We start from the raw sequence: 12,664 nt of genomic DNA, 5'->3' as shown, positions 1-12,664 counted from the left end.
GGGACAGGTAAAGCATTGGAGATAGGAAAATTGTAGCCTATATTTATTGTGCTAAGATTGGAGTTCTTAGTCTGTGTTAACATTTTTCTGTGTTGTGATGCATGATTAGCCCCTAGTCTTCAGATACTGTACAAGTAGAAGCATTTTGGAGAGCAATCCCAGAGTAATCATAAGAATTCAGTATTAATGCACATGACAAAAGGAAAAACTGGCATGCTGTGTACTAAAAGAATCCAAATAACCAAACCAACTCTTGAGGCTCTAAAGTTCAGAGCAAACAGTTCAAACAAGATTCTGGTGGTTTTTTACATGTGTACTTCTTTTGCTTTCAGTTTGAACATAAGAAGGACATGCAGCTATTGGAGCAAGTCCAGAGGAGGGCCATTAGGATGATAAGGGGGCTGAAGCGCCTCCCATATGAAGACAGGCTGAGAAAGTTGGGGTTGTTCAGCCTGAAGAAGAGAAGCTGTGTGGGGACCTCATAGCAGCCTTCCAGTATCTGAAGGGGGCTTACAAGGATGCCGGAGAGAGACTCTTCATCAGGGACTGTAGCAACAGGACAAGGGGTAATGGGTTTCAACTTAGGGGAAGTTCAGGTCAGCTATAAGGAAGAAGTTCTTTACTGTGAGGGTGGTGAGGCACTGGTTGCCCAAGGAAGTTGTGGATGCTCCATCCTTGGCAGTGTTCAAGGCCAGGTTGGACAGAGCCTTGGGTGGTCAAGGGTGAGGCATCCTTGCCTATGGCAGAGGGGTTGGAACTATATTATCTTAAGGTCCTTTCCAACCGTACCCATTCTATGATTCTATGAGTTCTTATTTTCTCTCTTCCCATCTTTCAACACTTCATCCAGCAAGTATTATCTTTTTCTGCTAATCACCGGTCCCTTTAGAACAAGTGAATGTGGTAAAACAGTACTGACAGTGCTGTGGAACCAGTAAGTGAACTAGAGGTGACTTCTATGAGGTATGATGTCAGAGATGATCATAAAGTAAGGTCAGAAAGACATAAAATACTTCTATCACATACAGTGAAACTCATTTGAAATCTGGGTATAATTCACATGACTACTTCAATGAAATAAAATATATGTTGCAACTATTGGCAGTGCTTCTTTTATATAATTTTTATTTCCTCATTTTGCTTATATCAGTTTAATGTATCTGATTTCAAATTCCTGTTCCTTCTCTGCTTTGCTTAGCAGATCCATAACTAATCTTTTTAGGATGGTGTTAATGGTTGTTGCAGTATAAGAACAAATGATAATGTACAGGCTAAATTAACTCGGATACCAAAACATTTTAATCACACATACATGTGATTTTGCAACTTCTTTGTATAGTGTGAGATGTGGTGTGCTCCAGAGGAAAAGTCGTGAGAATTAGTGGTGATGTTCCAACTCTATGTGTAATCCTGGTGCAGGATTGTCAGGTGCCCTGGATTTTTTCCCTACTCTTATTCTGGATACTGAATGAATTGTCCAAACTAAAATGTAAGAGAGTAGTTTTACTGTTATTATTCAGAACAGTATTTAGTGGTTTGGATTAATATGCTTAAGCATAAAATGGATGTTATAAATATAGTAGATCACTAAAGTTTGAATATGGTACGATTTGTTAAGAAACTATCCTATAATCTATTAATTTTTTTCTGTTGATAGGATATCTGGATCTTAATAAATTGGCACGTATTAGGATTAAATACATTTAAATTACATGTCAAGTTTTGATTGTAATTTAAATATGTCAGGTTTTGTTTCTGTATCTTGAGAGCGACATTGAATGAATGAGCTTGTGGTGTATTTTTATTATTTTTTTTTCAGACATTATTTGATAATCAGATCAGTGCTTCAAAAAAGGAAGACTCGGAAAGTATTAATAAAAATGATTCCTCAAAGAAGATGTCTGTTGAGAGAGTTTATCAGAAAAAGACTCAGCTTGAGCACATCCTCCTACGTCCAGATACTTATATTGGGTCAGTTGAACCATTAACTCAGGTAAGCGTCACTAAGTTTAGTCTTAATAGTTATTGTTGTTTTAATAAGAAAATGATATTCTGGTTAACAAATAGGCACAACTCTACTTTTTTGAGTATTTTGAATTATCATGCTGGGAACTGTGGTCATGTTTATGTATGCATGTGCAGGAAGGGGGCATGAGAAAATTTTTTAAAGCAGTGCTTGGTTCACCTGAAAAAAAATGCTCAGAAAAATGTTGAAGTTCAGTGAAAACATAAATACACGCCTATGTGTGTGAACATGCAGTTATGTGTGTGTATATATGTGTGTTTACAAGCATGCCTATACACACACACACATATATTTGTAAGTAACATTTGCTCAAGATCCAAAAATGCTTTGGTCTGTTTAAGTAGAGAACAGAGAATTTAAGCCTCTTCTTGGGACTTTTTTCATCTGTTTTTGTGAAGTTGCAGATTGCTTTGAACTTCACTGTCTATACTTGGAGTTCCCCACTAATCAGAAAATAATGGATTTTCGTTATGGAAGTCTTTGAGGGTACAGTTGTAATTTTTGCCAAACTTCTGCTGCTGCTTTTGTCTCATATGAAACCAGCAGTCAGATGGGGGGAGTACAGGTCCTGAGGTAAATAGATCTTAGAGAGTCATAGACTGGCTTACCAAGACAGTAAATATTTTAATTTTATTCCTTTTTACATGTAGTTAATGTGGGTTTATGATGAAGATGTAGGAATGAATTGCAGAGAAGTTACCTTTGTTCCAGGCTTGTACAAGATCTTTGATGAAATACTTGGTAAGTATTTCTAACAATAATATTGCTTTAGCTTTATAGAGTACATACTTTTCTGAGTTCTCTCAAAGCACATTAATTCATATGTAAGTTTAAATCACATACTTGGAGTCCCATTAAACTGCAGTGCATGAAAATTTTAGTGCTTTCCAGCACTATAGAACAGTTTAAAGACAAGTTGAACTTGTAAGAAAGTGTAAGTAGTTGTTACTTAATGTCCAAACTGTGTCATTCTTTATGATCAGTGTTGTTAAAAGAATTTTAATCTGCAAAGTCAATTAGGACCACAGTTTTAAGTAGCATTTGAAAGATTGTTCTTCTGAAAGAAGACAACTTAAAGTTGTCTGTTAACTTTGATCATTTCATGAATCATTAAAACTACCTCCTCCTCTACAGCATGATAGTGGTGGTGATGATGGTTCTTAGATGGATTTCTGGACTTCTCACAGTTTTAAAATGAATAAGTATTGTCTTGCCATTTAAGCCATGGCAACTCAGGCACAAACAAGTGATTTTTAGAAAATTCTATCCTAAGTCCAAGAGTCACTGTGACTTACTAGTTTATGATATTCTCTCGGTGACAAGCACACTGAAGACTAACCAGCTCTAGAGATGCGCGACATCTGAATAGCGTGCTGTCTGCTGAACTGATATTTTGGGTTAATTGACCAGTGAAATCTTGGGCTAATCATTTTACTGAAGTTATGTTTTATGAATTGGAGGGGTTACATTGTAAACTAAGTAATAGTCTACTGAGGTCAATGGAAATTTTGTCATGACCTTCATTGAATTCAAAACTTCTCCATACCTCCAAAACTGTGCTTTACAGCATTGCTGTCTTAGAGGCAATAAAGTCTCTATCTTTGCCAGGTGGAAAAGACTGCTTTTTTATTATTTTTTTCATTACTTGGTTTGAAAAATATGGGAATAAATATATTTCATAATTTCTTTTTTGAGTGCTGCCTCATAGATGGCACAGGCTTTTCATAGGAGGGAGTCCACTTCCATCTTGTCCCACTCAAAAGGCAGATCATTATCATATCATTATCTTAGTACTGGATGGCTTATTGCTTCTTTATGTAGCACTGATAAGTGCTGGTTAGTGTGTGGTTTGAGAGTTAGGGGCCAGCGTAATAACATGATGAAAATTGGAGATTGTAGCTGTGCTTGCTTTTGAATGAAACTGCACTTAATGATTTTAGCAAAAGCACCTTGAAATATGATTTTATATTGAGATTCTTATAATTATTAAAATATTGTCCTTTGGCTTTGGGTTTGATTTTGATCTGTTTCATGGTTGTTGAGGCAAATGCTGAAAATGATTGTAATGTGTTTTCATGGTTAATGACCATAACCACATTTCTGATTTCTGTTGTTTGTAGTCAATATACATTGGAGTGCAGTTTAATTCTGATCAAATATTAGTTTCCAGTTATCCTTTTTTTTTTTTTTTTTTTTTACCCTAAACTGTGTAAGCTGTTTAGGAACTGACTTACAAGTGTTAGTTCTAAGTCTCACAGACTCTTCAGAGATAAATTTTGCTGCAGTCAAAACACTCCTTAGTGGATGTGACTTCTTCAGGATTGTGTTTCAGTGACAAAAGGATATGTAAACTGATCTGGTGATGAATGTAATTTTTGAATATTTTTAACATACATAGCATAATATATGTAATGAATATCCAAACAAGTACAAGAGAAGAGTTAAATGCTCAGTATCTTAAGAAGAGTTATGAGAACAGGCTCACAAAATACATTTTTATATTTATTTGTAAGGCAGTCTAACTGCTAGAGATAATAATTACAAGAAGGTTGCAAAGAATCTTCTTCCAGACATTGGGTCATATTTATAGAATTCAGTAGTAAGATACAGACTATACAAAGATACAGCAGATTAAGAAATACCTGGACCATTACAACTTGTGATGGAATAGGTATACAATCAATTTTACAGGTCAAGTAATTAATTATTGCTCCTACAAAGTGTTAATTTGTTCTAATTTGTTTCATAGTAAATGCTGCGGACAATAAGCAGAGGGACAAGAATATGACTTGTATTAAAATATCCATTGACCCGTAAGTAAAAGCATATTTTCACTTAATTTCCCTGCCAGTGCTATTGTAGTTAGGATGTGTACAAATGATTTTACAAAATAAATTTGTTAGGTTTTTTTTTAAAAAAACAAAATAATATTTTTGGAATCTTTTCCATTACCTTCCTATTTTAAGATGAAAAGGTAAATGAAAAGTGGTTAACAGTAAGTACTACCAATCTGAATTTGTAATAATTTACTTTAATTTACTTTCCTAAACCACTCATTAATGTTTGATTGAATGAAACTTAAAACCAGAAGATCATAAAATTCATTATGAGATGAAAGCTTGGCCGTACATAATTACAACCAGCCAGGTTACTTGAGAATCGTGAATCATGAATCAAGGATCATGAGGTTTTGTAACATAATTTTGCACCTCTTGAACTTCCATGTTAACTCCTTTACCATTAGGATAAGGTTATGTTTGAATTAGCTGTATCACAGTAAAACTGCTGATTGCATATATGTCATTACCATTGGTTTTCAAAATAGAAAATTTAAAGTATTTCTTGATGAAAAGTTCCATGTTAAATAGATGTTGATTGGGTTCCTTTAGTAGAACCTTTTCAGTGACATGTAACTGGACAATAAATGTTTTACACACTTCACTTTCAACCCAATCTTTAGGATAAATATGTCTAGAAGTAATTTTTCTTCAGTTTTTCAATGCGTTATCAGTTTCTGTAGACAAAATTGCTTTTATCATGGAGCGGGAGGGAAATGGTAACGTAAGTCTGCCTGACCTGTCCTGATGTTTAGCTCCCCAATACTCCACACTGAAAATTCTGTGTGAGAGCTTCAAGTATTAACAATGCCAGATGTTGATGGATTTTGTCACCAATGCATAAAATAAGTTACAATGTTTATCATAACTGGCAATTAATGGTTTTAAACAGATGGTAACTTGTCTGTGTAGACTTCAGTGAAACGTGAAAAGCCACTTCTCTAACTGAAGTATAATCCTGCCACTAAACTTCAGGATTCTCTTGCAGATCATGTTGATAGTGAAAGCTCTTCAAACAGGTTTTGGGGGGTTATTACTACTATGTAAAATACTGTCATGTTATTGAACGATTATGCGTCTTTTTCTAAGACATCGAGTAAGCACAAATAAATGTGGTGTGGGTTTGTGTTGTTTTTTTTTTTGTTTTGTTTTGCAATTGATAGAGCTGTGAATAAACATGGTAAGAATATGGTCTTTTATAGTATTTTATGTAATTAAACAGGTAAAATGTATGCAGGAATCTGTTTTCAAGAGTTCATTAACTGGCTTAATGCCTTCACTATTTTATAGGGAATCAAACATTATCAGCATATGGAATAATGGAAAGGGCATACCAGTTGTAGAACACAAAGTAGAAAAAGTATATGTACCTGCTTTAATCTTTGGGCAGCTGTTAACATCCAGTAACTATGATGATGATGAGAAAAAAGTTACAGGTAAGATGATTTAACATGCCTTGTTTTAGTCAATTAAGCTTTCAGCTGTTTGCTTTTCAGTATACTTCTTGTTTTTTGTCTTCCTGTAAGAGATGATTACTTAGTCACCATTTCTATAGCTCTTTGTTAGAGTGAAATGACTTGAAGATGTTTTAATACCAGTATTTGCAGAGAACTTGACATACAAGCATTTAAGCACTTATGCTCTTGAAATGAAGGGAAAAAATTAATCTAATATAAAATTAAGATACAATTTATCATTTACTAATTATTTACTAATTGTAAAGTAACCCTAATTAAGATCATGAATGTGAAAGTTAGTTCCGTTCTATCCTACCCCATATATTTTGCCCATTATGATATTTGGTTGCAGGGTGATTTGGATCTGATCATGACCTAATTTATAGCTGGATCAGGCTATTGAAGTCACTTGACTTTCACCAAGCAACTGGTAGATCAACCTAAGGGATGCAGTGGGAGCATCCTGGCCCTGGAGGGAGGAGCAAACTGCTCATTTTTGAGGCAGAAGCAGTTGCACCAGATTGGAAATAGTGTGAAACTCCATTTCTGGCATCCTTTGGTATCTGTATTGACATATGGCCCAAGAGCATTTTACTTTATTGGCATATTCTTGTATATCACAAAATACAGTTCTGCTGTAAAAAATTTACTGTGTGTTGCTTTTTCAGGTGGGCGCAATGGCTATGGTGCAAAACTCTGTAATATATTTAGTACAAAGTTTACAGTTGAAACTGCTTGCAAGGAATACAAACACAGCTTTAAGCAGGTATAGAAATTATCTCAACTTTTTATTTCCTTTGCTGTAATTATAAATTTAAATTTTAACACATTTTCTGTATTTCATTAATATTTTATGAAATGAATCATTTAACATTCAAATGGATGTGTGAAGTTGCAGGCTTGTTTAGTTCAGTCAGTAAAATCAATACTTCTTGTGTATTCGATATTTATTTTTTTAAATAATGTTTTTCTTGGGGTTGTTAGGTGGCTAAAACTGAGAAATTCTGTTAAAAGTATATTCATGTGCATGTGAAAAGGAATATAATTGAAGCATTTAGTAATTGCTGTTATATAATTTGTCTAAAATTCTGTTTATCTATACAAACATGGAAACAAGTATCTAGATAATATTGTATAGTTTTAAGAAAAATTTTCCAGTGTTTGTCATGAGTTTCATTAGCCTAGATGGACTTAAGTGCACACTCTGCTCCCTCCCCATTTGAACTCATTTCTCATTGTTAGAATTGTTAGTTTACAGATCAAGGATCGAATGTAATCTGATCTACTGTGTATCGCTTTGAGATAGCCACCTTCCTGAAAGTTTGAAGAACTTTGGTAGAGTGTTAGATAACCAAAGTTCTTCTGGCTTTGGAGTCTTTCCCAGGTGGTGGCTTCCTTCTTTTTTTCTGAATGAGTAATTATTTTCTGGTTATGCTATCATGTCACTATAAGCAATACATTTCAATGGGTTTACCTGTCTCTAAAAATGTATTATTTTCTCGTAACTGCCAAAAAGCAAATTAATACGGTTTGAGGGTACTTTTTGAAAATGACATGCTTTATGACTTGGAGTGCTACATTTGGGTACAAACTGGAACACAAGAGGTTCCACTTAAACTTGAGAAGAAACTTCTTCTCAATGAGGGTGACGGAACACTGGAACAGGCTGCCCAGGGAGGTTGTGGAGTCTCCTTCCCTGGAGACATTCAAAACCCGCCTGGACACATTCCTGTGTAACATTATCTAGGTGTTCCTGCTCTGGCAGGGGGATTGGACTAGATGATCTTTCGAGGTCCCTTCCAATCTCTAGCATACTGTGATACTGTGATTTTTCCAGCATTTTCAAAATGTTGAAAGTTTAATGCAACTGAACTTTGGTATATGCTGTGAGTAGATGTTCTGCTTGGTCTTAGAGATGTTCCCATGTTCTTAAACAGGGAACACCACCAAGCATCCCAGCTCAAGTCTGAGCCAAGCTGGTTTGTCAAGAAGCATACTTTGGTACATTGTACTGCCACAAAGATTCTGTCTCAGAGACTCCTGAGTCTGCACGGGGACTAATAAACCCCTCTACACAAGTGTGTAGTAGATTGAAAGTATTAAACTGATGGGCAGTAAGGACTGTATCTAATTTAATCAGTGAGCTCTATTTCCATTAGAATCATATCCATCAATATATTGATACCTGCATATTTACAGAAATCAAAAATGTGCTGTCACTGATATGCAAGTCTTAGTAAAGCAATTAATTTTATGCCTAGTGTTTAACGAGAGGAAACCTCTAAAAGAAGTCTGAACTTTCTGTTGTGTAGCTGTTGCAATCCTAGCATAATTGGAAAATAGAACAGGAGGTGGATAACATGTATTGTAAACTAACATCTAAAATGTTTTGTTTCCAAAGACTTGGATGAACAATATGATGAAGACCTCGGAACCCAAGATTAAGCATTTTGATGGTGATGACTACACATGCATTACATTCCAGCCAGATCTAGCTAAATTTAAAATGGAAAAACTTGATAAAGATATTGTTGCCATCATGACAAGAAGGGCATATGATTTAGCTGGGTCATGCAAAGGAGTCAAGGTCATGTTGAACGGGAAGAAATTACCTGTAAGAGCCTCAATTAAAATATTTAAAGTGTACTAAGTATTTGATGCGAAGAATAGTAATTGTTATCTGTGTTACTGATAGGTAAATGGGTTTCGCAGCTACGTAGATCTTTACGTAAAAGACAAGCTTGATGAAACCGGAGTTGCGCTCAAAGTTATTCACGAAGTTGTGAATGAACGATGGGATGTGTGCCTCACCCTAAGTGAAAAAGGCTTTCAGCAAATCAGCTTTGTAAATAGCATAGCTACCACAAAGGTGAGTAGTTATATTGAATGATAAAAAATGTAAATGATAAAAATGTGTGCTAATGCTATGCCCAGTCAGGCATTTGCAAAAAAAAACAAATCAGGGTTACTAAAAATGAATACATGACATAATCCTTTGCATGAGAGGAGCTGGCAGAGCAATTGGATGCAATCAAAATACATTCATAGAAGTATTTCTGAATATGCACTAGTTTTTAAAACACTAGGAATCATTACCAGTAATAGTGATGTCTTATGTGAGTATACATGGTATTGATTAAATATAAAATGAACAGAACTATTTTATTCCTTGATTTTTAACTCCTTGTAGTAAAATAATTCTGAAATTAAGGTAAAAAAAATGTACAAACCCCTTTAAAGCTAGCACTAGGAAGTGCAGGGGAGCAAAAATGGCTTTTGATGTTTTTGAAAAATGACTACCCAGTGATTACTTTATGATGTATAAAGCTGGCCTGAAATGTTGCGTTTCATTGTCTTTTATTTGTTTTTCTATATAAAGGTATCTAGGTGTTCTCTGTAATTATTAACAACTATAGTAGTAGTGAAATGATATCATAGAAAATCTTCAGTTATGATAAAGCAGCAATATGCTCAGCATTCTAAAGCAATCTTAGTACTTCTCAAATTGACAGTAGCGTCAGGTGCAAGGCATTCACCTGAAAACAACTAGTGTAACTCATTTGTGCCCATTTGGTGTGGTCCAGGTTTAGGGATCTGGCATTTGCCATGGTGAAAGAAAGTCTTTGTAATTTCTGCTTTTCATAAATTGCACTGCTTGAGTGATCTAACAACAGTCAAGCAATTTTAGTCATTGGTGAGACTGTTTTTGTGGTACATAATTTTTACTATATAATTTCTTCCAATGTAATTTCCCAGTGTTCAGTGGTAAGGGGCAAAGTTTATTTCATTGTAGAATATTTACTTTCTAAGTGAGCATTTTAATTAAATGCTTGTCTGATGCTTACCAAAACTAAGGCTTACAAACATATCTGGTAGTTGAAAGGTTAAAACTCAGTTTTAATTCAGGCCTCTTTATGCGACATGAAGAAGAAAAATAGCATGGCATTAAAGATGAATACAGTACATTTATGAAGAAGCTGGCATGGTAGAGAAAACAAATAATGTTCGATTTGAGGTTAAGGAAATGTATTTGAAAAAAATGAATACTAACTGACTCCTAAGTTAAATATGTTGCATACATTTACTCAAAAGGCTTTGAATTTGACTTTTTTGGATCAATTTTCACCCATCATGCAGTTACACATACATTGTTATATATTCTTTAAGAAAATTCATAGAAAAAGTACTGTGTATTCTTCAAAGGTAAGTGTTGTAATTTCTAGTTTTTCCCACTCTTCCGATCCATGCCTTATGTGTGTGACTGGATGTGGAATGTTCGGGCCGGTGAACCACCTCACCAGCAATTGATGTGCAACTACCCACTGATGAGACATAATGGCTAGTAACTAACTGCGTCAACTGCCTGTCCCCTTATCTGCTAACAGGTGAGGAGCTCATTTCAGCTGTCTTTTGGTTATTTATCACTGTTTGCTGAAAGCTTTTCATTTCTGTTTCTGGATAAATTTCACCCAGTCGTAACTTCCGTTCCACCTTTTTTTAAACTTGCTTCAAATTCCAAACAATTTTTTTTAGGTTGATGGGGGATTTTTTTAATTTTTTTTTTTTTGAGGGGTGTGTAGAAGATCAGGCAGCATGTTGAGGCACAGCTTCCTTCTTTTGTTCCTATAAATTTGTTACCGTGGTCAGGTCCCCGTTTATTCACAATTTTGCTACCCTAGCCACCACAGATTTTGACTTCAGGCTCTGAGATGGCATTGAATGAGTATTTGTAGATATTACATTTGTGCAGATAACCTTTATTGAGACTTGTATATAAACTGATTACACATGGTCTTCTCAAGTTCTGTTTTTCAAATAGCAGATGTAGTAGAAATTATAGTAGAAACTTCAGTTATTAGCGTAATCTAATGATTTTTTTTTAATATAGTTGCACTGCTAACTGTAATACTATCAATCATTTAACAGAAATGCTTAACTAATACAGATGCAGTGTCAGATTGTAGGCTTGGGTGGAGGGAACATACCAACCTGTTAAACTTTGCTGGAGTTCAGCAAGAAATTCTAAAGCTTGACATTTTCAGATTTATGCTAAGAAAAAAATATAAAAAAAAATGCAAAAGAAAATAGGATTTTATTTGTATAATTAAAAACTTCAAACTTATAATTGACTTCTGAATTTGTCTGCTCATATGAACCATTTATCTGGCCACAGAATTTAAATATGGCTTACCTCACAATTAATTGAGGTTGTTGGCTATTCATGATATGAATAGAATGGATACAGGAGCCAGTCTAAGCTTCATTTCAAAGATTTTAGTTGTTACCGTTTCATTAGATGTCTGCATCCTGAAGTTTGCCAGACTGGGATTCAATCATAATTGTTACCTTCTGGGAAAAGAAGGGTATGCAGTTTTATTGTTCTTTTTCATAATACAGTAGTCATAATAATCACTGACAGCCCTCTAGATTTAGAGGGCGCTTTTCTTTTTCTGTCTCGAATCAAAATGTACTGACAGTTGGGGCAGTTATAGGCTGTTATGCTTCTATAGTGGGTAAATGTGCCACCTACTGGTGAGATGGTTGAAAGGTTACCAACTTTGAGCTCTGAACATCCCTCACTCGTTGCTACACACTAAGAATGGACACAGGAATGGGGAGCTGTTGTAATAACTATTATCTTCTAAGAAGAAGAATTACTGGTAAGTAGCTGGTTTTTGCTATGTCAGATGTTAGTTTTAGCAAAATATTTGGAGTGCTAAAATTGTACCAAAAAAAGGCACTAAAGTTTTAAATACAAATATATACTGAGATATTTCCATAAGTTTTCACTAATGTGATGAGTAAAGTAATGCATTTTAAAATTGCCATTTCAAAGTGGAATGTTTTTGAAACATGTAATTTTATATTTTTGTGTAGTAGCTTTTCTTTGCAGTTTTGAAATGGATTTATTTTTCTTTAAAGTAGCAGGATGCAGGATGTCAATGTTTCAGCTTGCAGTTGAACTCTCCCTATGTTGAAACTCTGTCATCCATACGACACATGAATAAAAACTGTGTTTTAATTCGGGGGGGGGGGGGTGGGGTGTGTGTGTGTGTGTGTTTTTTTGTTTTTGTTTGGCTTTGTTTGTTTGCTTTTGGTTGTTTTTTTTGTTTTTTTTTTTAAGAAATACCATGAAAAAATACTTATGCATGGTGTTTCTAAAACACACCAGTGGTTTGTGTTGCTGGTTAGCAGGTGACTCTAGAGACTAATAGAAACCACAGATGGTTTCTTTTAAGTGCAAGTACTTTGGAAATGACTAATAATATTTACCATCTTAAGTCAGTTTCTTTACCTCCTCTATTATTTTTTTTATAAGTCTACTTTCTACATGAGGCTGACAA

At 34.8% G+C, this 12,664-nt stretch overlaps 1 protein-coding gene and 1 long non-coding RNA gene across 4 annotated transcripts in view; both read left to right on the top strand.

Annotated features, from left to right (window-relative positions):
* LOC134157824 (uncharacterized) overlaps nt 1-12,664 on the top strand; it is a 308,975-nt gene that overhangs the window by 26,815 nt on the left and 269,496 nt on the right. The gene's annotated exons all lie outside the window — the stretch shown is intronic.
* The window catches only part of TOP2B (DNA topoisomerase II beta), a 63,525-nt gene that overhangs the window by 19,614 nt on the left and 31,247 nt on the right, over nt 1-12,664 (top strand). For all 3 annotated transcript variants that reach the window (XM_062607209.1, XM_062607206.1, XM_062607207.1), the window contains exons 2-8: nt 1,820-1,993; nt 2,677-2,767; nt 4,776-4,839; nt 6,154-6,299; nt 6,989-7,086; nt 8,722-8,934; nt 9,016-9,189. In XM_062607209.1, the coding sequence (XP_062463193.1) occupies nt 1,820-1,993; nt 2,677-2,767; nt 4,776-4,839; nt 6,154-6,299; nt 6,989-7,086; nt 8,722-8,934; nt 9,016-9,189 (960 nt within the window). The remainder of the gene's footprint in view (nt 1-1,819; nt 1,994-2,676; nt 2,768-4,775; nt 4,840-6,153; nt 6,300-6,988; nt 7,087-8,721; nt 8,935-9,015; nt 9,190-12,664) is intronic.

Source organism: Pezoporus occidentalis, unplaced genomic scaffold (genome assembly GCF_034315485.1).
Source record: "Pezoporus occidentalis ecotype Australia unplaced genomic scaffold, CSIRO_AGI_Poc_V1 ctg120, whole genome shotgun sequence".
NCBI lineage: Eukaryota > Metazoa > Chordata > Aves > Psittaciformes > Psittacidae > Pezoporus > Pezoporus occidentalis.
The sequence above is the reverse complement of the archived record's forward strand: the minus strand, read 5'-3'. Positions and strand labels throughout refer to the sequence as shown.